The 26,497-nt window shown below is 43.3% G+C and overlaps 2 protein-coding genes across 4 annotated transcripts; both read right to left on the minus strand.

The window, feature by feature from the left end:
* Window positions 1–1,849: 1,849 nt before the first annotated feature.
* ldlrap1a (low density lipoprotein receptor adaptor protein 1a) lies at window positions 1,850–11,383 on the minus strand. 2 transcript variants are annotated; one of them, XM_031586356.2, is made up of 10 exons: window positions 11,037–11,383; window positions 7,131–7,273; window positions 6,807–6,919; window positions 5,862–5,976; window positions 5,421–5,493; window positions 5,155–5,250; window positions 4,898–5,019; window positions 4,609–4,643; window positions 3,592–3,629; window positions 1,850–2,602 (listed from the first exon to the last, which is right to left on the minus strand). In XM_031586356.2, the coding sequence occupies exons 1-10, from the start codon at window positions 11,119–11,121 to the stop codon at window positions 2,556–2,558; spliced, it is 867 nt and encodes a 288-aa protein (XP_031442216.1). In that variant the 5' UTR covers window positions 11,122–11,383; the 3' UTR covers window positions 1,850–2,555. The 2 variants fall into 2 exon arrangements, with proteins under 2 accessions (XP_031442216.1, XP_012673691.1); XM_012818237.3 differs by lacking the exon at window positions 3,592–3,629 and having other exon boundaries at window positions 11,037–11,375.
* A 1,391-nt stretch (window positions 11,384–12,774) lies between these two features.
* maco1a (macoilin 1a) lies at window positions 12,775–26,448 on the minus strand. Of its 2 annotated transcripts, none has more exons than XM_012818320.3 (11): window positions 26,240–26,448; window positions 25,044–25,185; window positions 24,540–24,666; window positions 23,150–23,273; window positions 22,348–22,526; window positions 20,973–21,627; window positions 20,398–20,556; window positions 19,020–19,202; window positions 18,169–18,289; window positions 17,126–17,300; window positions 12,775–15,283 (listed from the first exon to the last, which is right to left on the minus strand). In XM_012818320.3, exons 1-11 carry the CDS (start codon window positions 26,317–26,319, stop codon window positions 15,081–15,083), a joined length of 2,148 nt encoding a protein of 715 aa, XP_012673774.2. In that variant the 5' UTR covers window positions 26,320–26,448; the 3' UTR covers window positions 12,775–15,080. The 2 variants fall into 2 exon arrangements, with proteins under 2 accessions (XP_012673774.2, XP_031441479.1); XM_031585619.2 differs by having other exon boundaries at window positions 20,973–21,630.
* Between the last annotated feature and the right edge of the window lie 49 nt (window positions 26,449–26,497).

A 26,497-nucleotide genomic window follows, 5' to 3' on the forward strand; every position in this document is an offset into this window, starting at 1 on the left:
AGTAGGCAGAGTAAGTAAGCCTAGTGATAAAGGATCTAATGTTCTAATAAGATTGTGAATATGAGGAAGTGCATTAAATGAATCATGCTTTAAATAAATGAATGCTTTCAATAAATTGTAATAGCTAGACTAAAAGGCCACCATCCGGTAGCTGTTAATGTTACTGAGGGATCTTGTCTGTAATTCCCTAGAGGAATAGAATAAACCTAGCAAGGTATTTGTTTTGTCCCTTGCTGAGGGACAAATTATTAATGTGGAGGATGGAGAAGAAGCTGAAAGTGAGGGGGTATGAGCATTCACGTCAAGGCCCATTAAAATCCATAGTCTTTAAGTGTTGTCTATGTCTCTTTTCCTCACTCTATGTTTTTCTGTGTTCAGTGAAACCTTGTTGGTCATACCATGAATTAAAATAATGTGTGCATGTGTCTGCATTGAATGAGTATAGGCTAAGACTACACACATAGATTGTGTAGATTTAAATTGTGTGACTAATCTGCACCGGTTTGACAGGTTTCTATTAATGCAATAACAAAGAAAGTTGTTAATACTGTGTGCTCATGAGAAGGCAAATTAAACGAGCAAGAGCCAGCTTTTCTAGATCGTTCCGCGCCTCCCTACACACGTTTTCTGCCACGTTTCGCCACCGAGGCTGTGTGTGTCAAGAGTCCTCTGGAGGGCCCTGCGTCACGCGGATCAACCCACACACTCGATCACTCAGACACACACTACATTCACATAAATAACATATGCAGAAAACTCATCCTGACAACCTTAGACTACCTGCATTATTTAAAAGCATTAATATGCTGATGTGAGACAAAAACAAAAAAACTCACTACACGCTCTTCTCTTCTACTGAAGCGGGTGAGGGGGGAAACCAGAATTCATACTTATGACTCCACTCAGGGTGAAATCATACAGTCTAAAAATGGAGCCCTTGTGTGTTATAAAAAAATTGAGGAATCGTTAAAAAAATATGCTGAATAACAAATAGGCTACTTCGGGTTGCTTCTGGCATTTGATGATGGAGGTAAACACTGTTCTGTGGGCCGGGCATTTTTCTTTGATGAATAAGACTTTTTCTTGTTTTATTCCTCCCGATCCCATTATCGGGCTGCTTTAGGGCTGATTGAGACGGAGTGCACATAAACTCAAAGCATGAAACACAATCCAGAGTGGCCCACAGTGTGTCACATGAATCACTGCATGAATGATTGGCCATCTTTTGTTGTTATTTTTTTTTTTTACATTTCTTCCCTCACTTCTTCTCACACTTACAGTAAGTGTGTTACGTGATCACTTCTATCCATTTTGGGCGATATCCCTCGAGACAGTCTCCTCCAAATATTTATCCAAACACAACACAAAACCACTCAGTACAGAAAAGACACGGTTAAGTGGATAAACTGCTTACGGGCTAGGAGCTGTGCATCCTTATAGGATGAAATTTCAAGACCGGTGTAATAGGTCACTGGCATTGATAGACAGTGAGTCTCTCAGAGATCTGCTTAAGGGGAAGTGTAGGCTGAGTGTGGATGTGCTGCCCCCTACAGGTGTGCAGATGGAAGGGTCTCGTTTTTAGGGGCTCCATCCCCTCTCTTTGGTTCGAAAATGGCCGACAAGCAGTCATTTCACTGGTCTCTTTAAACAGCGTGACAATGGTGGGCATAATGACCTTTAACAGGAGGGAGAAAGAGATACACGCTCACGATACACACATATCAGTTATCTTCACAGCTTTGTTTTGTTAGATGGACATGTTTCAGCTCTTGCAGTTCACATTCAGCATTCAAACTAATAATAAATGTAACTCTGAGATTAAATAAAGAAAAAAAAGACATGAGAGATCTGTCTATTATTGCTTTTTTATTTGGTTATCAATATAATACAGAAATGTAACATTCAAACTGCTGCAGAACCCTCTCTGTGAGAGAGGAAAGCATTTGTGTTAAATTTTTTGTTTGAAGCTTGTGTTCTTCAGAAGTTTTGATATAATTACAAAATACACACAACAATATAGAATTTAATATACTCATAATAATTCATAATTGTATTTAGATTAAGTCTGATTGTCATCTGTACACTTCTAATTGCCATTATAGCAGTTTTGTTTCCGATACAGTTGGGATTATGGAAGAACTAATACATATCTGTAAATGCAAATAATACTGATGCAGGTAAATACAAGTTGTATATACATCTTCTTCACACAAAGGAAGAAAAAGATCCATAAGTGAAAATCATTAAATCAAGAAACTGCATAAATGCTGAGGTTGTCCAGCTTTAAGAGTAACCTCTACTTAATATTGCTATGGTGAGCTAAGCTCTGCATTGGTCGACTATTAAAAAAACAAAGTGCCATCCAATCCGATGCCATTCTTAGCGATAGACACTCCAAGGACGATGTCACATCCTGTGACTTCTCTGCCCACCTATTTCATCTCCAGGGTTGCCCCCGCCATGGTCTGGTTCTCAAAACTCAAACATGTTATCGGTCCGGGGGGCATTCCCATTGGCTTTGTCCCAGTCTGGGTCCGAGTTCCAGTCCAGAGGGGTCACCCCAATGTCCAAGACCTGGGGGTTAGTACGAGAGACTGCCAGTCTGATGTGAGAAGGGAAGAAATGAGAGATCAGTCTTTTAAAAACAATGGGGCAAATATTCAAGAAAGTACAGTCTTAGTACATGTACTTAAATGATTGGAGAAGGTATAGGATTGACACGGTTAGAATTATTGTTAATAGCCAACACAGCTATGTAACTGTGACTGCCTAAGACTAATGCTAAAGGCTAATGTAATGTTATTTGTGGCATTAGCGGTTATTAGTAATCTGTGCACTGGGGGAAGGGTCAAAGTCCACAACAGTTCACCTTGCTGCGGACTACAGCTTTTACTCACGCTGCCTCAGTCCAAAAGTCACATGGAAACCCCTCCATAAAAGTATTTATTTCTAATAGAACATCAACACCATTTCAGTTCAAATGATGCCGTGCTGTTCTGAATGTCTACGTGCACAGTGGTTTTGTTTGTGTCCTCTCCTCCTTTGTGTATCTCTCCTTATCAGAAAGACATACACAAACACATACACACACCTATTAGACAGACAAACAAGGAGCATGACATCAGATTCACTGGTGTTATCACTGGGAAAGCAGGTGCTAAGGTTGAAGGACAAACAAGGCATTTGGGCCTCCGGGTATTGCCCTTTGACCAGGTTGAGGTTGGGGGGGGTGGGGGGGTTCATGAAGGTCGGGGTGGGGTAAGGTGGTGGGACCGGCATAGAACCCTGCCTTACTGCATGTTAGCTGAGAGGAGGAAGAAGAACTTAGTTGATGAGAGTGCCCATGGTATTTGGTTCCTCTCAGGAAAGAGCGCTACTGAAACACAGCCATGTTGTTTTCCAATGGCCCTCTTACGACAGGCAGAGTTCTGAAACCTTTCCGTGGGCTGATGGGCAGAGAGGGATGAGGAGCAGGAGGAGGAGGAGGGGTAGGAGGAAGATGAAGCTACTCGGAGGGGAATGAGGGGTTTGTTTCAGGGAGGGAAGCAATGCTATGGGGTTGACACATTCTTGACACAATCATAACGTTACCTGAAGAAGACTGAGACTGAAAGCTATCCAAACTGCAGCTACTGGGACAGAGAAAGACTGGTGTGAGGGGGGTTTACTGCGTGAAACGGTTTTCTCCCATGAGTTTTCTTAATCCTCTTCTGTGTTTGTAAATGACAACAATTATATGTTCATCAAGGAAGACATTGAACAATTGTTTTAATAGCTTGGACTCAGAAAATGGCTTTTCTGACCTTCCTCTGTGTATTAAGTGTGAGAAATGGTGTGTATTAAATACAATTTTCAATTGTGAGTGATACAACCTTCTAAATTCATGATCTGAATCATTTCAAGCCTGATACTTCTCAAGCTAAAATGGTTAAGGGGGCCGTTTCAATGGCGGCTTCAAAGAAAAGTCTAAAGTCAGCAGCACCACTACTTTGTCACGTCAGCCGAGGTGTTTTCCCCCGAGCAAGATGAGGAAATGTGGGCGGTAAAACTAATTTTGGTGACCTACAAAAGGACATGCTTAAGTTGGCAGACATGGTGTAAGACAGATCCGTTGCCTAACTGGGTAACTAAACAAATCGATGTACAAATGCCATATTTGCCACCAAAATTACACAATACATCAATAAAACCAACAATACACTCAATACATCTCTAAAACCAACAATTCCATGCTGTTCTCATGGGTGTAGTATAATTTGGCCATTGTGACAAGATTCCATTTAGTGGAAACTGTCAAACCAAAAGCACATTTAAAACCTTGCGTTTTCTTTTACTTATCCTTCCTCAGATCATTACGTTTTGACTGAGGAGATGCCTTTGATAAATTGCAACATCCACCCCTTCTCGGTTCTCAACCCCAGTAAAAGCATCAGATGTCGGAAATCAGGCCATTTACATCTTTTTTTCCCTCTGCAAGCTCATTTCCAAGCTGTTCATTTTACAAGGACGAGTCTGCCAACCCTCTCTTGTTAGAGTGATGCACACCAGTGTAAGCCCGAGAGGACGCCCCCTGAGAAACCCTGACTGACGGTTATATGAACTTCTTACCTTGAAAACGCTTCATCCAGGCCGTCATCCATTCCCTGTCAAGTGATGAAAACACTTCTTTAAGTATGTTTTGGTTTTGTAGTCAGCTTAAGCAATGGCAGAGTAATAGGTTTCAGGTTTCAAACTACTACTCCGAGTGGATTTCAAAACAGAACGGCCAAGGCTATATTTCTATTGAACTTTATATATTTCTATCGGTCAGTTCTTAACTCAGAGACTACCTACATTTTGGGAACTGACATTGGAATGGTGATGAAGACGGAGATGAAGTAACTGGAGATGGTCTTACCCAGATGGTGTTGTTGTTATCAGGCCTGTTGACGTCAGTCTCTAGGTTCTTTCGATTGTCGACATCATCCACCACTGTACAGGAACTGGCACCAAAGTCCAACAGATTCCCTGTAGCTACATCTGAGAAAGTTGCAAGAACACGACAAACAATGTATATGGTGTCCGATTTAACGCAGTACTTTGTGGCTAACTGGGGGAGACAGAGTATGTGTGCTTAGGTTAAGCATATATATCGTGTGAATGTGCAGTAAGTACCTGGTCCCTTTAAACTGGGCAAACTGGTAGACGTCTCCGTCTGGGAGTTGTTAGTTACTTCTTTGACAGAGCTGGACTTTACCCGCAAGTCTTTCTCTGTGAGGAGTGAGGAGAGATAGCACATCATCATCATCATCATCCCTCTGCATCAACACCATCATTACATCCATTGCTCCCCATTAACCAAATCCACTTCTCCGTCATCCCTCCGACCACACAACATTTAGTACTGAAGAAAGAACTGGGGGAAGCACAGAACTGGATACCTTCTTTGGCCACCTGCCAGAACTCAAAAGCCACTTTGAAAGCTTGGGCCACAGTAAGAGTCACTGCTTGAGCCTACAAGGAAGGACAAGAGACATTAGGAGTGTTTCATGCATTTACGTTCACATTTAAGTACATGTATCCGACACTTTTATCCAAAGTGACCTATGGCTCACATCAAGTACACACTTCCATCGGTAGCAGTGCTCCTTGAGACTCGAACCACAACTCTGCTATTACCACCATGCTCTACACAGTTGATGCATGCAATGCAGTCACACCAAGGCTACTGTTCAATAGCCTATTCAGAGATGTAGCTGGGCAAGCTGTGACAAATCAAGCCGCCTTGTTATTAAGAGCAGGTTTGAAATGTGAATCATGAACAAAATGTGTGTGTGGACAGGAGTAGCATTGTTTTTATGAATTAAAACAAAACACCTTACCACTTTTCTTTTGGCACAGAGGAATGCATGGCACTCCAGCGTCTTGTTCTGTTGGTTTTGGGCAATGTAGGCAAACACCTTGTCATGCATCTTGTCTGCAGTGCAATAGGATATTCTGGGAGGAGGAGGGGTCACAGAAAAGTCAGATCTCTTGGTGGCAGTAAATTAATGATTGTCCATACATACAGTAAGCACACACCATTTAGCACTAATGGGTCAAAATGTGCTGAGCCTGGATTAGTGTGTCCAGGAACCTTTTCTTCTAAATTGTGAATGGACTGGCATTTTTTCAAAGGGTGTGGGGGCCTGGAATTGCCTGGGTTGTTATTCTTCTAACTCTGGCCATACGTGTGGGTTTGTGTGTGTGTGTGTGTGTGAGTAAGAGAGAGAGAGAGAGGGGGGGGAAGAGTCGTAACAGCATTACGTCCAACATCATGTGCCCACCAAGCTGTGAGGAGCAAAAGATTTATGGGAAGCAGTCCAGCTAAGGAACCTTGAGCCACATTTATCAGGCATTCCTCTCCAGCAGGAACACACTTGGAGAGCAAGCATGCCTGAATGTGTGTGTGTGTGTGTGTGTGTGTGTGTGTGTGTGTGTGTGTAGGGGGGGAGAGGGGGCGTATGTGAATGAGAGTGAGCTTAGAGTGCCTGAGAAAGAGAAAGAGAGAGAGAGAGAGAGAGAGAGACAGAGAGATCCTGGAGCTCGCGTGACGAGATAGAGCAAGGGGAAAAAGCAGCAGCTGAGGGGAAAAGTGAATCCAGATCTTAAGGGAGAGTTTGGAGATGCTTTACACTGTAGCTGCCAGGAAGAAGGTCAACACAAGTTTCTCAGTACCTGACTCATCTGATGCATTTGCAAGGGAGAAGGGAAAACAGAGCAAAGCTTGAAACGGCTCAGGATGGTGCATAAAGACTCTCTCTACGTCTCTAGAAGAGCAGACTCACCTGTATATGGACACATTCTCGATCAGCTGTTTGGTCTCATAGTCACACAGGATAATTCCCTGAGGTGAAACTTTTAAAGCAATCTTTTGCAGTTTCTTCCCACTCGCTTTGGCCTACAGAAAAGTGTTCACACCAGAAGAAGAAAAGTCTCTGTTCAGAGAGTACAACTTCAAATAACGTTAGGTCTCCTACTTCAGTTAAAGAACAGAAAAAATAACACACACAAGGAGTTCTTAACGCTAAACATGGTGTTCACCTCTATAGATAAAAAGTGAGCGAGCAAAAAATCCTTTCACACAATGGACAAAGAGGCCAAGGACTCACTGTGGCGAAGATCCGTTTGACAGCTGCCCCAGACAGCTCCTCGCCTTTCGGCTGGTCCACCAGGGTCATCCCCAGGTGCCTGATGTTAAAGGTCATGCCCTCCAGGATGGTCTCCCTCGTGTCCGTCCAGTTCTCCGGGAGCTCTGCGGAGCAAAGGAGGTCGTGGGACATCAACAACATCCTGCTAATGTAAATAACATATTTTTTTTCCAGCTAAAGTACATCGACAGACGGATAACAAAATTGTGCCCAGCGAGACAAAGTTCAGCAAAGTATTGCTTACAAACATCAGCGCACAACATTCGCTATGTATGGATATCTGCTAAGCTCTGTGAATGTAAATATTTACCAGATGTGATTGTCCTACAGATAGTGTCTTTGTAAATATCTAGGTTTCCAGTAGAACCAAACATGTGGAATCAGTGTGAGAGATGTCCTTGCTTATGAACTCACACGCACTGATAAGAGAGTCCCTGTTTTGCATTGACATACAAAATACAAAAACAAGCTTAGACTGAAAAAGTTCCAAGGACAGGCTTACAACCTTATCTCTCCCCTGCCTGTGACCTTCCTCTGAACTCCAAACTATGTTTCTGAAATATGGTCGGAATAGCTCTGATAAGACTTCGATAAGCATCAAAGACCGTGGCCTCCTCTCTCCCCAAGGCTCGTCCATCTCTCCCTCGACCTCTCCCTCATTTTAATGAGTGACCAGGAATCTACAATATGGTTTGAGAACTTGTTTGAGAATTCTAGTGGGATGGGTGGAGGGACACCTACACCCAAAATTTAAGATGAATTACTACATTACGTGTTCCAGATACATCACACACATGGGTGCGTGCACACACACACTGCAAGTAGCTCAATACTTATTTAGTTGGAGATGAAATCCTGTGAAAAAAAAATCCAAGCTTTGTTGCGCCCTACAACTGCAAAGCCCGGTTTTATTCAAGTGGATTTTACAAACAAATACCCAGTACCAAACATCTCACAGGCGAGATGGGTGTTCAAATAAGATTATGTAGAGAGAGAAAAGAAAAGGGACTGAGAGGGAGGAAGAGAGAGCAAGAGGCTCAGCACAACAACACTGACAGTAATGTAAGACGAGCACTACAGAAATGCAAGACGAGCACCGCGGAGTTGATCGATAGCCTTGAATCAACACCATCCAAAAGTGATTTAACACCGCGGACGGGGGCTGAGAATTCTGAATCATTTCCGAAACGCAGCCCCCTCTTAACTCATGCATCTTTCCGGGCGTTATTGATGACTGTCCTAAATGCTCGAGACGGCAGTCTGGAGGTGATCCTCCGACTCGGCGAAAAACGAATAACGGCGCAATAACATCGCCGGGCTGACAGGCAATCTCCGTTATTCTGATTAGTGGGACGCGCATGCGCCCTTCATCACGGAGAAAAGCCCCTCACTTTCTCCCCATGATGCCCACTGAGAGCCATTCCAGTACAGGTACTCACACACTCATCCTTTTTAAATGTCAAAAGTTTAAGAATGGGAAAGGTGTGCAGGTTTATATACCATGCTGTGTGTGTGTGTGTGTGTGTGTGTGTGTTCTCGCTCCCCTGGAAAACTTGCTGAAGAGATTTAAGTCCTATGGGAAAAATGACATCAGAAGCAAAGCCAATTCTGCAATCTGGGGCAGACCCATTAGACAAACTTAAATTGTCACTCATGTATCTTTCATACATAAAGCCTTCTTTCACCCTCTTCATCTAAACAGTTGGCAGGGCAGAGAGAATTAATATGCCATTTAATATGTAATGGCCGTCACCATTTCAATTTCTGAAAGATATTTTTGGGCTTTTGAGTGGAAGCGAAATGAAGTTACTAATGCCATGCCCTACAGGAATCTGAGTTGCCACATCAAAGAGGTAGTTGCAGCTGTACTCACATGGTGCAATGTTGTTCCTCATCTTTAAAATCTGCGACTATACCTTTAAACCCTCAGTGACAGACTTTTAAAACACTATTGGGTTGTGAAAAGAAAAGCAAGGATCAGACCTAAATCGAGTCTACCTTCAAGACACACAACAATGTCACTTTCACATCACTGTGCAGGATCTCTAACAGTCAGATAGACATTTCATTAAGAGCTGCATCATTCACCCTTGATGAAATGCCAGTACTGGGCAACTAAAAGCAATTCAAACTGAGAAGTGAGAAGGTGACAGCAGCACTCAGGTACAGACATTTGTCCCCTGCAATAAAAAAAAGCTTTTAGTCACAGCTTCTGCACTCTCCCTATCAAATACTTCAAACACATATCTGACTGAGATGCAGTGTTAGTTTAGCTCCATCACAAAGGCTTTCATACAAGACCACAAAACCCATGTGGGCAATCTCTGGGTCATAGGGACATTTAGCCCAAGCCCTGGTTGCTAGGTCCTCAAATAGGTGCACACACACACACACACACACACACACACACACACACACACACACACACACACACACACACACACACACACAGTAAATGTTCAGACTGAAATGTTCAGTCCTCCCTGGCCCACTCCTCATTACAAATGCAATTGCATTTGCAGCAAGTGACGGTCCATCTTCTGAGCTATTATTACTTTCAACGGAAGAAGAATACATTTTCCAACCCATTATAATAACTGATTAATGAAATGGTAGTTTTACCTGAAGGTGAAAGAAAAATATATATATTACACAGTATGAATTGTAATTAGCAGCTCATCATTGTTGATGACAGAGCACATTGTTCCCCTTGGATTCATCCGAGAAATGTTCTCTGGGCTGCTAATAAAACTGAATAAGTTAACAATAATCATCCAATTCCAAATGCAAGACCACTGTGTGTATCTGGTAAAGCTTAGACTAAGTCATACAGATAAGACCGGGATCCATTGGCTTCTAAAAGATACCAAGGCATACTTCAGTTCTAATCTGCGGGATTTGTGTTAAGTAGCCTTTTCTCCATTCCCTGTCAGTTATGTGGTGGAAATGGTCACAGTTTGACAGAAGCCATATTATTAGTAAAAGTAGGTCAGTGGAGCTACAAAAGGTTAGCCTAACAAATCTGTCCAATAGATTATGGCAGTCCACACTCACAAGCATTCGAAAGCAAGATAATCAACTAAGTGGACTTTCTTGTTCATTATAGTCAGCACTTTGACTTATACATGGGCTTAAACTTGAACATCACTTAAAACTTGTTGAGTCCCTACATCTGGCTAGGCCAACCTGGTCTTTTTATGATATGTAACGCTGTTTTTACAAACCCTGGTGAAAGAAACTCCATCACAAGGTTAACTGGGAATTATTTTATTTTCGTTGGCTAGTTAGTTAGTTAACTTTCAATTGTTAAACTGCCTGCTACCAAATTCATCTTCAAGTCCTTATGTAGCTAAACGATTTTTTGTTGTTGTTGTCCTATTTCAAATAAATTGGTAGGCTTATTTATTCGGCCAACTGTAGCAATAACACGAGATTGTTTAATTCACTGAAGATGCCCACTGAGATCTACAGGCCTAACGTGCCCAGCGACATCACAACAAACCAAACATACACTGCCCTAATTGGCAACAATGTAATCGAACGTTTCAGAATAATGCTGAAAAGTAGCTAGAAAAGTAAACGTACTACGAAAGAACCGCCAAATATCTCTAAATAGGTTACCACAACTCCGCAAGACATAAAAACAGCACATTCTAGTTGAAGAGACCTAAAATGAATCACAGCCACTAGCCCGCTCGCTTGATTAAATTGTTTTCTAAATTCGATTGCCGTGGAAACAATTGTCTGTGCGCTACCAGAGGTCTAGACTAAAGTGATATAAGAAGCATAACCGGCAGGCAACTGTTACACAGCTCTCTAAAGTTGACTATCGAACAGGAGAAAAAAAAACAAGCACGGGGTACTTACTCTTGTGTTTTCCTGAATTCCAAGACTGTTTGGCCATACTTGGACTACGAATGATAGCCCTCCCAGCCGACTTAAGGGCATCCATACTAGAGCTGATACAAAATAAGTACACTTTCACTCCAACACTGAGGTCGTAGCCATGAGCTGTCTCATATACTTATCCAACTTTGTTGTTTGCGTTTGGTTGCCGAAACCCGTGGAGATTGTCCTCTGCTTCCAATTGGGCGGTGTTGTTAGCTGTCAATCAAAGAATAGGACTTCTTATTTTGCCACATTCTCGTTTCTCAACAAATTCACTGCTAGTACTAACGCAATTTTAACATAATTGAACTCTTTGTTATAACACATTATTTGCTTCCAAAGCTTCATTTCAAATATCCTAGAATTCTTTTTAATTACGAGTGCCCCCATGTGGCCATAAAGAAGATTGTGATACTGGCTTTTCAAAGTAGGCTATACCACAATCAATTGGCGATCAGTGTGCGTTACGGTATAGAGCAGGCGCCAGCCAAGATAACATCAATTCGTTGACCATGCCTCGAACGTCTCTGTGAACACCAGCATGTAAAGTTTGTCATATGCAGCTGACCACAGCAAACAGTTGATCAGATCATGGTCTGACTCTGATCAAGCAGAGAAGACTCCTTGGCATCCCGAAGATCTAAGATCAACAACAACAAAAATAAGTCTCCATACCACAGTTCCACTCATGCAAAGATACCAGTGTGCAGAAGTGACTGTGTAAACTACGCTACATGACACATACTGCAGTGAACATCGTAGCTATCCTGATTACATCAACACAACTGAGGTTGGTGAGGTACAAACCACTTGGAAGACATGTTTAAAAAAAGTCACTTACTAGTGAGTTATGTCCATTCTTGTGGTAGTGGTGCATCTGAATATATTCCAACGTGCCTCATCACGGAAATATCTGGAGACTCATACTGCCATCTGCTGCTCGATGTGTGATGGAAACATGACATTTGCCACCTGGTTCCCTGCGCATAATTTGTTGTTACCCATGCATGCACACATTTTGTGGCAATTAATAAACTTTGTAATATGTGCGCTGTATCGCTCTGCCATACACTGGTAGAATACCAAAAACTGTTTAAGCATGTATTGTAGTCTTCAATGCACTACTTCGCCCATCGGGATGCTTGAGTTAGAGCGCTGATAATAATGTTTGCTTGGTAGATGACTGTAGTCCTGGGATGCCTATAGGGAGATAGCGTGTGAGCCATGTCTACTGGCACCCCCTATGGATGAGCTTAGAGCCATAGACATAGTATATATGTATACTATGTCTATGCTTAGAGCTACTAGTAAAAAAGAGGAGAATGTCGAGGAGGTGGGGATACTTTGCCACGCCGGAGCGTGTGACGTGGTGGACAGGTAAAGCGGAAGTGGGGTGAGTGACGGCTGTCAAAGACATAGATATGTCTATGGTCAAAGATACCCCATGGGCCTATTTCGTTGAGAAAACACCATTACTCACAAAGGAGCATATTGTCAGGTCGCATCTCACAGACTAGATGATGTTTTTCCAGTTACCAGTTTACCATATATACTTCTAACAAATCTCATCTCTCTACACCCTACACCTATACATTGTATATGAATGAAATGTAAGTTTACAAATCAGACCTTATAAATAGTTAATGGGCCTTTTCATTGATTGTTATGGGCACAAATGGGCAGTTTAAATGATGAGGAACAAGCACACAGACCCATGCAATTTCAAACATCTTGCATAACCAGCAAGATTTCATTTAATGGTTTCGTAAACCCCACAAAGTGAGAGAACGCAGCGGAAATCCATTCTAGAAAGTAACAAAGTGGACGAGCAACAGAGAGAAACAAAACTTTTTTTTTTTTCCTTTTACTCTCCACAAAGTTTTACAAAAAATGTCAATAATCCAGTACAACGCCATTGCAATCCACAGAAATACTTTTCCAAGGTAGGCCATAAACCATACATGGTCAACGCTAAGGAATAGGAGGGTAGACTTGGGAGTGAGAGTGGGGAGAGGTACAATAAAAAGATAGATGCAACACTTTAACAAAGCTATCCCACTGGAGACAAAAAAAAAATTACAAAAACAAAGTCAAAAGTAGATGAGCTGCTCCTCTTTGTAACATGATGCAACCTCTGAAGGAACAAAACTCTGAATGAAGAAAAAGGGGGGAGTGGGAGGGTGGGGATGTAACCAAAGGCTCACCCTTTCCTTTCCATTCTTACAATCACCGAAGGAAAACAAAAATACGCTCCAGTGCTTTTGCCAACGTATTATGTTACATTGTTATGATCACCATATTTTGAAATAAATATGCATGGAGGAATACCAAACAAAACATGAACCCAGATACAAACATCCATTAACTTGGCACTTTTTGACTTAAAAAATGAAAAAAAGAAAAAACCCCAAAAATCTAAACAAACATTCAGCAGAAAAAAAAAAAGTTATTTTACATTGTCGTAAACAAATCGATGGCGGCCCATGGCCCTGATGAGGGGTGGGGTCCTCCTGGGGGGTAATTGGCAGGTCGGGCTTAACACACCCCCCCACTCCCACTCCCCCTACCACATCCAACTCTTCCCTTACACCACAACAGGAGTCACTGAGGAACTAAGCAGAAGCAACACAACTGGGTAAGGTATATGTGTGTGTGTGTATGTATGCATGTATGTATGTGTATGTATGTGTGTGTGTGTGTGTGTGAGGTGAGACTTGCTAAGGATTCTGGGAGACTGTAAAGACTTGTCAGAAGAGTGAATTGTGTTTCATGTGGGTTTATGTATTTTGCGGAGTATGAGTGTGTGTGTGTGTGTGTGTGTGTGTGTGTGTGTGTGTGAGAAGAGATCTCAAGGCACAGTGTAGTATGACAACTGGCAAATTTCAGTTACCTAGACATCATCATATTCAATGTTTTTTTTTTTCTTTTCTTCCGCTGTTGTTTTGCATTGCTTAAAAGAATACTATGTCCTATGTAATTTTGGTCCAAGAATAAAAGATTATGCAATTAATTCAAAGATAACATTCCCCAAATGTTTTTGCAGCATTAAATTAATACACACCATGCCACCGTCAGTCCCTTCTGAATTAACTATTTTCTTCACGAGATTTTTAAGAATACAAAACAAATATTGGGCTGGTCTGAGAGACCAAGTGTTCATTTCAGTACCCATGTACCCATGTTCAGGAACGAAAATCACATATGGCCAACTGTGTTTTAAAAACAAAACAACAAAAAAAAGAAAGAAAGAAAAAGGTCACAATGATGAAATGCATTTTTTTTTAAGAAGAGAAAAATGTACATTGCTATGGTCATAACTGGACTGAAATGTGCTTTTTCCAAAACAATCACACCATTTCAAGAAATAAAAGTGGGACAATGATTTCACAAATTGTTTCCTTTTCAAGGAAATGACACAAAACATAATTTGTCGGCTTCTTTTGTTCCATTTTCTGTTACATTCATTGAAACTTAAGAGATGATACCATTTACCATAAAAGTAAATGCACTGCCACCATTTCTGACCAAAAGGTAACCAGTGGCAGAAGATTTTCCGTCTTATCTTCCTAAAGACCCATGACAACATATGGGTGCTAAAACAAACAGCTTTTTTTAACGGCTTCTGAAAAGACAGTTATATGTATACATGTAAAAAAAACGAGGGAACAAAAATGGGCAGTCTTGGTTTATGATATCCCTTACTTTCCTTCTTCTCTTGCCAATGAGCAAATGAGTCACATTACAAAAGTCTTAACTTGGGTGAGAAAAAAACAACAAAACAAACAAACAATTTAAACAAAGGAACAAATCCCACCAGTGGTACACACACACACGCAGGACCGCGCACGCACACACACACACACACACACACACACACACACACACACACACACACACATCAAGGTTATTACCAAACTGAACGAAGAAGGGGAAAAAACATAGGAGAAATAAAAATGGAGGGAAGGAATGAAAGGAGAGCTGGAGGGATAGATGAATGGAGGGAGGGAGAGAGGAGGTCAGAGTTCACTTTTTGAGGGGCTGGTAGACGGAGGCGTTGGGGTCCAGGCTGGAGGGACTGGTGTCCATGAACTTGGAGGAGTAGTGAGGCGCCACGGGGCTCATGCTGTTGGCCTCGCTGGTGTAGGAGATGCTGGGCATGACGGCCATCACCTCCGCAATCTTCTGCTTCAGCTCCTTGATCTCCTGCTCCTTCTGCATAATCTGACCTGCAGACAAGAATGGCAAAGTGTGAGAAAGAGAAAGGGAGAGAGAAAGAGCGGCATGTGGGTGTTTCTGTGTGTGGTGCCGACTGGCTGTAAGTGAGTAGTGAGATGCTGGTATGTTTGAGATTTTTTTTTAATTTTTTTTTTTAATAAATAAATAAGACACACAAACCTGAAACTGCCATTGTTAATGTAGTGCATGAAAAGGTCAAGAGGTGTGTGTGTGTGTGTGTGTGTGTGTGTGTGTGTGTGTGTGCGTGCATGCATGCTTTTACTCAAACTTTGCTTCCCCTTTATACCAAAAGCTGAAAAGTAAATCTGGTTTGACAGCATTACCCATCTCCCAGTCATAGCAGTACATTAAGCCCAGCAAAGCCAACTGCACTGAATGAAGATGAGAGACCGGAGACTGAGAGACGTAACACAAGATGCTAGCAGCAGGCTCTTTGGACACATTGACACTGCAATACTGCAGCAGAACTGGTTAAGAAGGCTCACAGAGACAAGAGAGAGACAAAGACCTCTGCCTCATCCATAAATACTCTGTGTTTGCCCTCAGGCCCGACCAATACAGATATCCGCACTTTCTAGTTATACCTCACAGATGTGGGAATTGTGATTATAGCAACAGGCATTCCTAACATGGGCAAGTATTTTCTTTTTATTATTATTGAGAAAAACTGGCTTACACAAGTACAACAACCTTGTCATGTCATTTTGTTTGTGATACAAAGTTTTTGTTTAGTAAGTCTGTCCGTTGGTCTTAATCAGTCACACAGACGAACTAAGGTCTGAGGTGTTCAAACTATTTCATTTTTAAACGTTCAAACCCTAATTCCCAATGACAGTGTTTTAAAAGAGTGAAAGACATAGCCAGTCATAGCCACATTACAAGCCTTTTACACACACACACATATTTCACACAACCATGGTTCCATTTGTATTCATCAATTTGTCTCACTAAAGGAATAAAGCAGACTGCTTGGCTACAATTTTCCCAAAACACCCATATAAAAATGCCAAATAGGCCTGATTACTCAGCCAGAGCACATCATTTGATTAGAAAATACAGTTTAGAATAAGCCTGACTGGCCGCCGGTGTGACATAGTAGTGTATTACTGTAATTGAGTGAGTGCACTATGAGGTGGGTGCGAGGTGGGTGGGTAAGGGAGTCAGCAAGAATTTGGCCGATGTGAAAAACATTTGATGACCACGGGTTTAAACCTCTGTCACCATTTAATGGTCATTTGATTAAATGAAGTATCAGTTTCCGTTCAAGTTAATTAAACCAGATATTGATATACTGTTAAAAACTGAACGTTAAGATTGATATTCCAGCTAGGTTTAAATGACATGTGGTTATATCATATATATACATACAGTACATACATGCATACACACACACAACCTCACACACACACACACACTCACTCACAAAGTACTTAGATAAAATCTGCCTACATAGGCTCCAGAGAGGGAAAAAAAGAGAGCGAATCAAGGCTGTCGTGATCTCATCTCTCCATCCATCCATCCTGGTTAAGACAGCCTAATGAAGTGACTGACTACAGGCACCAAGTGTGTCAGGTACGGTACAGCACTGGCACTTCTGCTGGTACCTCATCAGCTTGTGCACTGTATAGCATGAGCATATACCATGGCTATACCAACATGTTCTACACATGGTCTAATGGCCGAGTAGGTCTCAATGGATCAAAACTGTTAACTAAATGTAACACACAAACATACTTAATATAGGGAACAAGTTGAGCCACACTGACCAAGCACACAGAGAGAGAGAGAGTGACATAAAAAGAGAGACGTTAAGAGGGGATGTGGCGACCAACCTTGCGCGATCTCCAGCTGCCTCTTGGCGTCGCCCAGAGCAGAGAAGAGGTCCAGCTTGATCCTGGTCTCGGCGCTCAGGCTGTTCTCCAGGTGCTGGGTCTTATCCTGCATGGCCGACAGGGCCGACATCAGCACCTCCGTCTCCTTCTCGTTCTCCTTGTATTTGCGCAGCTCCTGCCAAAGTAAAGAACAAGATCAGGAGGAGTCCAGCAAGGACGGTCAGTGCTTTCGACTATATGACCTCAAGAGGCCTGTGGAAGTCGCTGTCAACATTGTTCTAATCTGTGAGTAGAGTGATAAAAACATTGTGCAAAAATACAAATTCATGTTCTGCAAAGGCTGATTAATTTGGCTAACAGACTCAATGAGCATGTAACAAGTTGACTAATCAGTGCCAGTGACTGATTGCATAATTGGTTTAATATTTTCACAATTTCAGATGAGTAATTAATTATTTAATCGCCATAGTTACAATGAGCCAAGCTTCTTGAGGCTGCGCCAATATGATGCAGAAGGTGGCATCAGCAAGAGTGGGTTTTTGACAGCTCCGTACGAAGCACAGAATCAGGTGTTGTTTGTTATCAGACAAGAGGCGTCTCGATGACAAATACGTCAGAAAATGTAGTCTGTACAAATGGGGAGGAGTGTAAATGCCCAGCACATTAAGTGAATATGCAGCCAGCTTTCCTTCCGGGCTTTGGCTGCAGCGACAGAGTTGTTTTGAGCCTGTATTATACATTTAAATTCCTCATGTTTTTTTTACACACACTCATAGATAGATTGGGAAAGCCTGGGTTTGTCAGGCCAGCTAACGAAAAGATGCCACAGGTATGTTGAGCTTGCTTCATAGTATATGCCCCCAGTTTTTTGTTATTTTTGTTTGCATTGGCAGACCTGGCTGGCCAGACCCCAGACCTTATCGCTTTGTGTCAAAGCCAAGTCAAACAAGCCGCTCAGTGTTGAGGACAAGACTAGACAATCAGTGATACTGTGACGTCTGAATGAGTCCTTCATTTGAACCTGTGACATGAGGGGACTTTACCTGTGCCTTGACCTCCAGATCTCTGATCTGCTCCTCCTTCAGCTTCGTGTCCTGCGTGATCTTCTTGCACTCGGACTCCAGATCACGGATGCGACCGCGAAGCGAGTCTGTGCACTCCCCCCTATGTGCCAGCACACACACACACACACACGCAACATGGGGGAGAAGTGGGGTCACTGAGTGTGTCCTCTGAGAGCGTAAGTGTGTCTGTCTCTTAGAGTTCCTATCAAATGGTGTATTTATATGTAACACGCTACTGTACTACACATGCATGCTGTATGTAGCAAAGGGAAAAATATCTGTGTGTGTGTATGTATGTGTGCAAGTATATCTCTGAGTGTCTGTCAGTATGTATACACACACACACACACACACACACAGAGTCCATGGAGGACACACTGGCCCTAAAACATTCACAGGCTCTTGAATGCACTTTATTGAGTAATGCCCTCCATGTAAGGTCCATCTCCATCTCATTTCAGACATATCTGCCTTTCATACATGTTCACTCTCACAATACACTTCAACTCTCTGAGATCACGCTCAGTAGCACTTACAAGGACAAGACTAGTCTGATGCTTGATAATTTGTGTGTGTGTGTGTGTGTATGTGCGTGTGTGTGTGTGCTTTTCCATTGTCTTCCTAAACCTCTTACCCCCTCTTTCTCAGGGTCTTGTGTGGGCACACACACACACCTCTACATATTTCAAACAAATCTGGACAAACCTGAAAACATGACATGTTTGTCTCAAAAACACACACATACACACACACGACATGCACTTCTGGAGGGCACAAGTACTGTAGAGGTGTGTCTGTGTGTGTGTGTGTGTGTGTGTGTACACACAGACCTGGAGGCTGCGGCCAGTGCGACGGCGCGTGCCGCCGTGGCCTCCTCTATCTTCTTCCTCTTCTTCTCGTCGGCCAGCTGCTTCTCGACGGTGGCGCGCGCCTCCTGCTCGGCCTTCAGCCGCTTCTCCAGCTGCACGATGGTCTGCTTGTCCTTCTGCTTGGCCTGCACCGCGTTGTGGAGCCTGATGGGGACAGACCCACAGTTAACAGCAGGAAAGACAAAACACACACACACACACACACACACACAGATGCCGCTTCTCCAACACTCACACATACGTGCTGTAACATACTCGCTCAGCAATAAAAGTGACAAGGCATTTCCGGTAAACATGGCAACATTTTGCCCATTTTCAAATGAACCATATACAATGTTTCGGATAGCAAAATTAGAAACACACAGGTCTGCTTTCAGACTGGCACACAGTTCTTTCAGCGGGTACAGCTGGCATATACATGGACCATAAATGCTAGGCTTGAAAGCGCGCGCGCACACACACACACACACACACACACAGAGAGAGGGGGTAAATACATTTGCACGTCTGTCACGACCAGGTTCCCTTTTCCGTGTGGGACATGTGTGTGAAAAGTCTCACCCTGCTGTATCCGCTCGCTCTTACAAATGTGTTGTGGCATCTGACAATTCTGTTCCACAGGGAGGAATGTGTTAGCTTGCTAACATTAACACGTGATCCTTAAAGCTTTTTGTAAACTGTGAAGTCTTACCACCATAACCAAAACCTGCTAGTTCCCCTGTTTCATTGCTACAAACTGTTAAAGACTAGCACTAGGGTTCAGCTTAACTACCATAAGGGTGTGTGTTGCAGCCTTGGTCAGACCCTAATCCTAATCTACGTTCAGAACAAACACACGTGTCTACACCCCGACCAAAAATGTGATCACTAGTGGGTAAGCAGTAGAACTTGTATATTGGGATTGTATTTTTTTTTATTGTATCTTATTTTATTTTTTTGATTTATTGTCAATGTTATGTTTGATATACGTTAATGCCTTTTTTAGGTTGTATAGCCTTTTTCACTCTGGCAGGGGGACTGCCAATGGAAACTAGCCTTTTGGCTATAATTGGGTGCATTTACATTTTAATGTTCATGAATGTACACTGTCCCTCTTGATCAAATAAACAAATCGATTGATTGATTGGTGTGCAGTCCTCCGATTCACGTTTTTATGATATATGACACTGAACCACCACACATCCAACAGTGGTGTCATGTGATGTGTTGGGGGACGTAACCACACGAACGTCGTGACATGGTGTGACATCCCCCTTTCAAGGTGTGTGTGTGTGTGTGTGTGTGTGTGTGTGTGTGTGTCATCTGGCATTGCCGTGCTGGTGGCCGTGGTGTTTCTCACCGGTTCTGCAGCAGCTCGTTCTCCTGGCGCAGCTGGCCCAGCTCGGAGCGCATGCTCCGCTCGGCGCTGCTCAGCGAGCTGATCTGGCTGCGCAGGTCCTGCTCCAGCTGCCGGCTCGCCTGCAGGTCCGCCTTCAGCTTCTTGATGTCCTGCTCCAGCCTGAGAGGGGGGAGGAGGAGGAGGAGGAGGAGGAGGAGACACAGAGAGGCCCGTGGGGTGAGAAGGGTGGGATAAAGAAGTCAGTAGAGTCATAGACGGTGGGTGAGGGAGTGCAAGAGACAGAGAAAGTGAAGAGAATCGAGGGTAGAAGGGAATATATGTTCAATAAAAAGGACAAAGGCAGAGAGCGGGAGGACGTGGGAGAGAATGAGCGATAGAAAAGAGCCATTTCTATTCAATTTTTTTTTTTTTGAAAGCCTTTCAAATACCAAATATCATAGTGATGCCGACGATTCAACAGTATTCAATGGCCATTGTGCGCCTGCTCTGCTCAGAGTTAAATGCAGTTATATGCAGAGAATCCAGATGAGCTAGATAAATGACACAAATAGTGTAGCGTGAGAAGGGGCTCTTACCGTACGAGTCCATCCGGCTTACTCAGCTGGTTGTTGGGGATGCAGTTCTCCATCGTCTCCTTGTGTGCTGCCGGGCTCTTCCCACCCGAGCACTTCTGCTTCTTCTCGTTCTTATTGGACGAGGAGGCGGCAGAGGACGACGTGGGCACGCTGCCATTGGTGGAGCTGTGGCTGCGCGGCGACGAGCTCCCGCCCCCTGTGGCGTTTTTATAGTTCTTATTGGACGAGGAGGAGGAGGAGGAAGAGGTGGAGGAAGTTGAGGAGTTGTTGTTGTTGTTGGGGGGAGGCCCCGCCTCGTCTTTGACGAGCAGGTTCTCGGCGCTGCCGGCCAGCTCGTTATTCAGTCTCTTGCTGCTCAGGTGGTTCTCCATGTACTCCAGTTCCTGGAGCTTGGAGTCCACCGTGTGTAAGATGTTGTTGTTGATCCCTATGCTGTGCTGCTGTTGATGCTGCTGCTGCTGCTGCTGCTGTTGCTGTTGCTGTTGCTGTTGTTTCTTGGCTTCGCGGTCTTTGCCACCACCACCACCTCCTTCTTTTCCGCCTTTCTCCCGGTACTCCAGCTCGGGCAGGTTGACGGGCAGCTTCTTGGAGGCGGGGACGCCATTCTGGGACACCGCTGTGGACTCGCTGTCTGACACACCCTTGTTCGCCGCGGCTACTTGGACAGACGAGAGACAAAGAAGAGATCAATGTAGATCAGTAAAAACATAAATAAATAAAAAAAAACTATTGATCTCTCCAAATAATCATAATAATGTGGGATTTTCATTGCCCAGTCGTGACCCGAGACACTGTGTCAGTAATGGTGACAGCAATTTTCTACAGGTATTCTTCAGACAAAACCAAAGAGGCAGGACACAGACACACACCAGCAAAAGTCATAAAGGGGAACAATTGACAAAAGAAGTTGATGGCACAGAATGAAGAAAGGCCTGTAGAAGCTTGATCTTGGTGATAGTGAGGATAGCTGGGAGAGAAGAATGATCAAGACAGGGAGATGCCATGTTAACTCTCTACCCCACACAGACCTCAGTTCTCTGCTATTCTTTTGCCTTTGCCATGAAGATAGAGGATGCTCCTTCAATTATTTGTAGTAACAACTCTACTGACAATGACAAAGACACTTCGTATCTAGTGCTTCTTGTCCTCTTCAGTATGGGGACAGAACTACAGGGCGTGGCAGTGCATTTAACCAGTGAGTGAGTGGGTAAGCAAGAGAGTGAGTACGTAATAGTCAATGAGCAATGAGCGGGTAACTGAATGATCGAGTGAATGGCAGTGTGGATAGACTGAATGCGAGTGAGTGATGGTGTGTGAAAATGCGAAAGGTGTGTGTGTGTGTGTGTGTGTGTGTGTGTGTGTGTGTGTGTCTGACCTTCCTCGGCCTCCCTCTCCTGCCTCTGGAGCATCTGCTGTTCTGCCGGCAGCGCCTGCTGCAGCAACTGCATGTAGAACTCATTCTCCTTCTGCACTTCCTTCTGCTTGCGCAGACGCATCTTGTAGCTCACGTAGCTCTTGAAGCCGAAGCCCAGCGTCACCACCGGGTAGCCAATGCTGGGTTCACAGGAAGAAAAAGGTAAGTAGGGAATATTTTCAATGAGGTTTAAGTCCATACAGAAGTGATCTAGAGATTTATCTTAAATGAAAATGAGACCAATAGAGCTTTTTTTTCACTACAAAGATAGAAAATAGGCAGCTAGACCTTTACTGTTAAGATAATATAAAATCTAGAGCAACATAATTCAATAAAATCGCATGTAGAATGCACACTTCTGCATATGGATGATTTGAAAGACTTTCCCAATATTTAGGCATTTCTTCGCTTTTTGTGAAGACACAGACACTTCAATAAATACTGCACATTTCAAATAAAAAGTCCCCATTAGATTTATCTTAGGTGGTGAAAGGTCATTCTGTCACATCGACATCCTAATCTTGCTTAATACTGCACCCGTTTCCTTCAGCATAGCTAGATTGCAGTGTTGAGTGGTGCAATGAGAAGAAATATTTTGGGAAGTACTTGGTGACTCATAGCTGGGTTTCACCCCACACACACTTGCTGAAACAGGTAGTCCATCCTCTCATGAAACTACACCACTCCATCCACTGTCACGCAGTAATCCCATATTTACACTTTCAAGTACAACGGTGTAAATCTAACTTAAGGTGATGCTTACCAGTGGGCAGCGAAGGGACGGCAGAGGTCAACATGGAAGTTTTTCAAGTCTTTGAATCGGATGGCAGCTTCGATGTAAACAAAAAGTATCCAGAGGGATACAGTTGGCAGGCACACGCCTCGTTCTGTGAATAGGGTGGGGGGTGAAAGAGGGAAACCGTGATTCAGTTAGCAACACTTAAAGGGAAGGTTAATGACAGTGTGCCGCATGCATTTCTTCATACAACTGCGCTAACCACAAATTTCACTCATCAGGACATGCAATTTGCAATTTTACAATCTGCTTGCGCCATCATGAAGAGGGAAAGCGAAGGACATTAGAGTTCTTATGTTAAGTGCATCCCAATCTGCCTCGCTTTTATCCCCACCATCCTGTTGGTTGGAGCGTTCTTTTGATGAAGCAACACATTCTCCCGCTGCATGCCTCTCCTTGGCCTATAATCACGGGAGTTGTTAACGGAGGGAGAAGATAAAATAGAAAAAACGCCACAGGGCTCATGCGAGCAGGACTCGCGGAACGTGTGTGCGGCCCGCCATCATGTTCAGACTTGCTCTGGGTGGCGTGGCAACAGGGGTTTGGCGTGGCAACAGGGGGCGGCAATCATGGTGTCGGAGCACTGGGGCCCAGTCGGTCTACTTGCTGGGAAGGCCATCAGTCAGTGTCAGCAATCCATTACATGTCTCCCTTCCTGGGGTATCCTTAAGTCACTCGTTATAGAGGGGAGGGAGGAATGATCCATTACGACATAATCGTGTTTCCAGTCCTGGCTCCTCTATCCATTAAAGAGAAGAGGATTAAATTATTCTCCTTTTTAGAGTCCATAAATGTGAGTGTGATCAAAAATTTAACAAGGTGGGAGACATTTCTGGAGTGCACGTGATGAGCGAGCGAGCGAGCGAGAGAAAGGAGGTGGTCTTTGCTGAACTGAACTGCAAGTTGATTCAGGATCGACAGTGTTCAGCATGCAAACTAGTGAAGTTCAAAACTAAATTATTCAAATTATTGTACTCATCTTAGACTGATCAGGGCTTGTGTAGACACGTTAGCCTAAATAAAGTACATAAACTGTTGATGTGATAAGTGGTACAGTCGCCACACCTGAAAATCATGTGGTTAGCCAAACAACTAAGCTGTGTGAAGTGTGTTGGAGCTTTTGGGTTTTAAAAATTTGGCACACCAGCAAGTTACTGAACACCTGGCTTCTCATACCCAATCTGGTGTGAAAGACACTACGGTACTGTTGCGAATCATTGTGAAAGCCGAACTTGCAAGTTACCAGTTTTCACCATCATCCAAGTAGTAATTGCAAATTATTCTCCACTTTAACAGCTCTGCTGCTTTCATGGCCCTGTGTGAAGAGGAGTCTATAGTCTAAAGTTTACGTGCTCACCTGTGTGCCATACATACTGCACCCACACATATGTGCTGGCAGCAAAGAAGAGCCATTGGACTGGGATGAAGAGGAGGCATATGATGTCTGATGTGAATGCAACGCATACGAAAAACACAGAGAAAGCCTGCAAGATACAAAAAGAGAGACAGAGAGAGAAGAGGGGAAAGTGTCAACAAGTCATCAGATCATAATCAACTCTGAGAGTTTTCTTGACCACTATTTTAGCACCCCATGTTAATCATCAACATAGTCTGATGGCTTTTCACTTGTTAAGCTCATGCACTGACTGCAAGGGAAATAATTCAGGGGAAAGTTTGGTTTGTTGTTAAATGGAGATATCTGGCTGTAGAAACTACATTTAGGCTACACGTGCATATAGGGACAATATGCTGTTGTACTCCTAGTTGATAGACTTAACAAAGCAAAAATTAAAAACAGCAAGAAGGTAAAAGGGACAGCAATCAGTTAAGTATGTTGCAGGTTATGTGTTTGAACACTTACCAGTCCCTGGTACCTGAAGGAGTCATACACACTCCGGATGAAGAGCCAGAATGGCCACAGGTACTCAAACCTGAATTCCAGCACAAAGTCAGCCAGAAGCACCAGAGCCCACACCACCAAGAATTTCAGGTAAAGGAAGGTACTGTGAAGAGAACAAAAAGAGTGAGTGAGTGTGACCACTTAAAAGAAAACAGAGACAAAAGGGTCGTTTTGTTCAGTCATCTGGAGGCAATGACAAGAGTGTCACAGACACAATGTTGGCGATAAAATCTTTGTTTAACCCCCAGGTTCTCCCAACTGTGAAGGTAGTGAAAACATTGTGTCCTTAAAAGTCTAACAACTAAATCCTGACAAAACTCTCCCACTAGGGACTACCTTGGATTTACCTCCACTACAGTTATCTGAAATTTTGCAAGCAATGAATAAAGGGGGGCGGCTACAGTACAGATGGACAAATAATAATAACAACATTTAAGCATCTCTATGTTGCATGTACATAATGAGGGATCCATTCAAAAATGAGACATGTAGAAAGAGAATAACGATGTGACAGCTGACAAACTCAGCTCACCTGGCAATCATGTGGTTTCACACACAGCAAATAAACGAGCTAACAAACCACATTAGCTCATTTCTACCACGCAATGTCCAGTACAGTTTATTGCGAAGCACTAGAGATTACCTCTTTCATGAATAAAGCGGCCATTCAGAGGAAACTGACCAGCTATAGCGTTCGCTATCCATTTCTACAACAAGCGTATTCCATTGGCTTCGCTAGCTTGCTAACATTGCTGGCTGAGGCAATCAGCCAAGTTGGCTGAAGGAAATGGCTACATGACAACCTGGTCAAGGCAGGGACAGCTGTTCTTGCTCCCAGACTTTTATGCAAAGTGCACGCCACTATTAGATTTAAACAATCGATAACTGTACTGTCTATTGGTATGTGTGTAGAATGAATTTCAGGTGTTTTCTGTTACAGCGTGTACTCCACGAGGCCTAAAATGACCAAACATGAGTCAAATAAGGCTTTCTAACGACCTAGCCAGCTAGCTTTGCTAGCTGCAGCTCCATCCTTGCCTGCTGGAAGCTGCGTGACAGGCGAGATGTAAAACATTGAATTGCTATGTGACTGCCTGGTCTCACATCGCCGCCGCCATTGTTGTGAGATCGAGTCCCTAAAACCCCACACTTCGTACCTGCTATGAATACCCTCGGTGATTCGGTTCCGTTTTAACGGGCGACGGAGTTTGCTGCAGTCCGCATTGCGCCGCTTCATTCTCCCCCTTTTCGATTTCACTTAATGTTTGTATTTGGTATATCCAATAAACGATTACGTTTGATGGGTTGCACGAATGTGCATTGCTTTCCAAATGCACTGCCGATATTGTTTTTCTTGTACCAGAAACAAAGAAATAAATAAAAACATTCTATTGAAGGCCCTCCCTCTTTTTATT

Source organism: Clupea harengus, chromosome 19 (assembly GCF_900700415.2).
Source record: "Clupea harengus chromosome 19, Ch_v2.0.2, whole genome shotgun sequence".
Lineage (NCBI taxonomy): Eukaryota > Metazoa > Chordata > Actinopteri > Clupeiformes > Clupeidae > Clupea > Clupea harengus.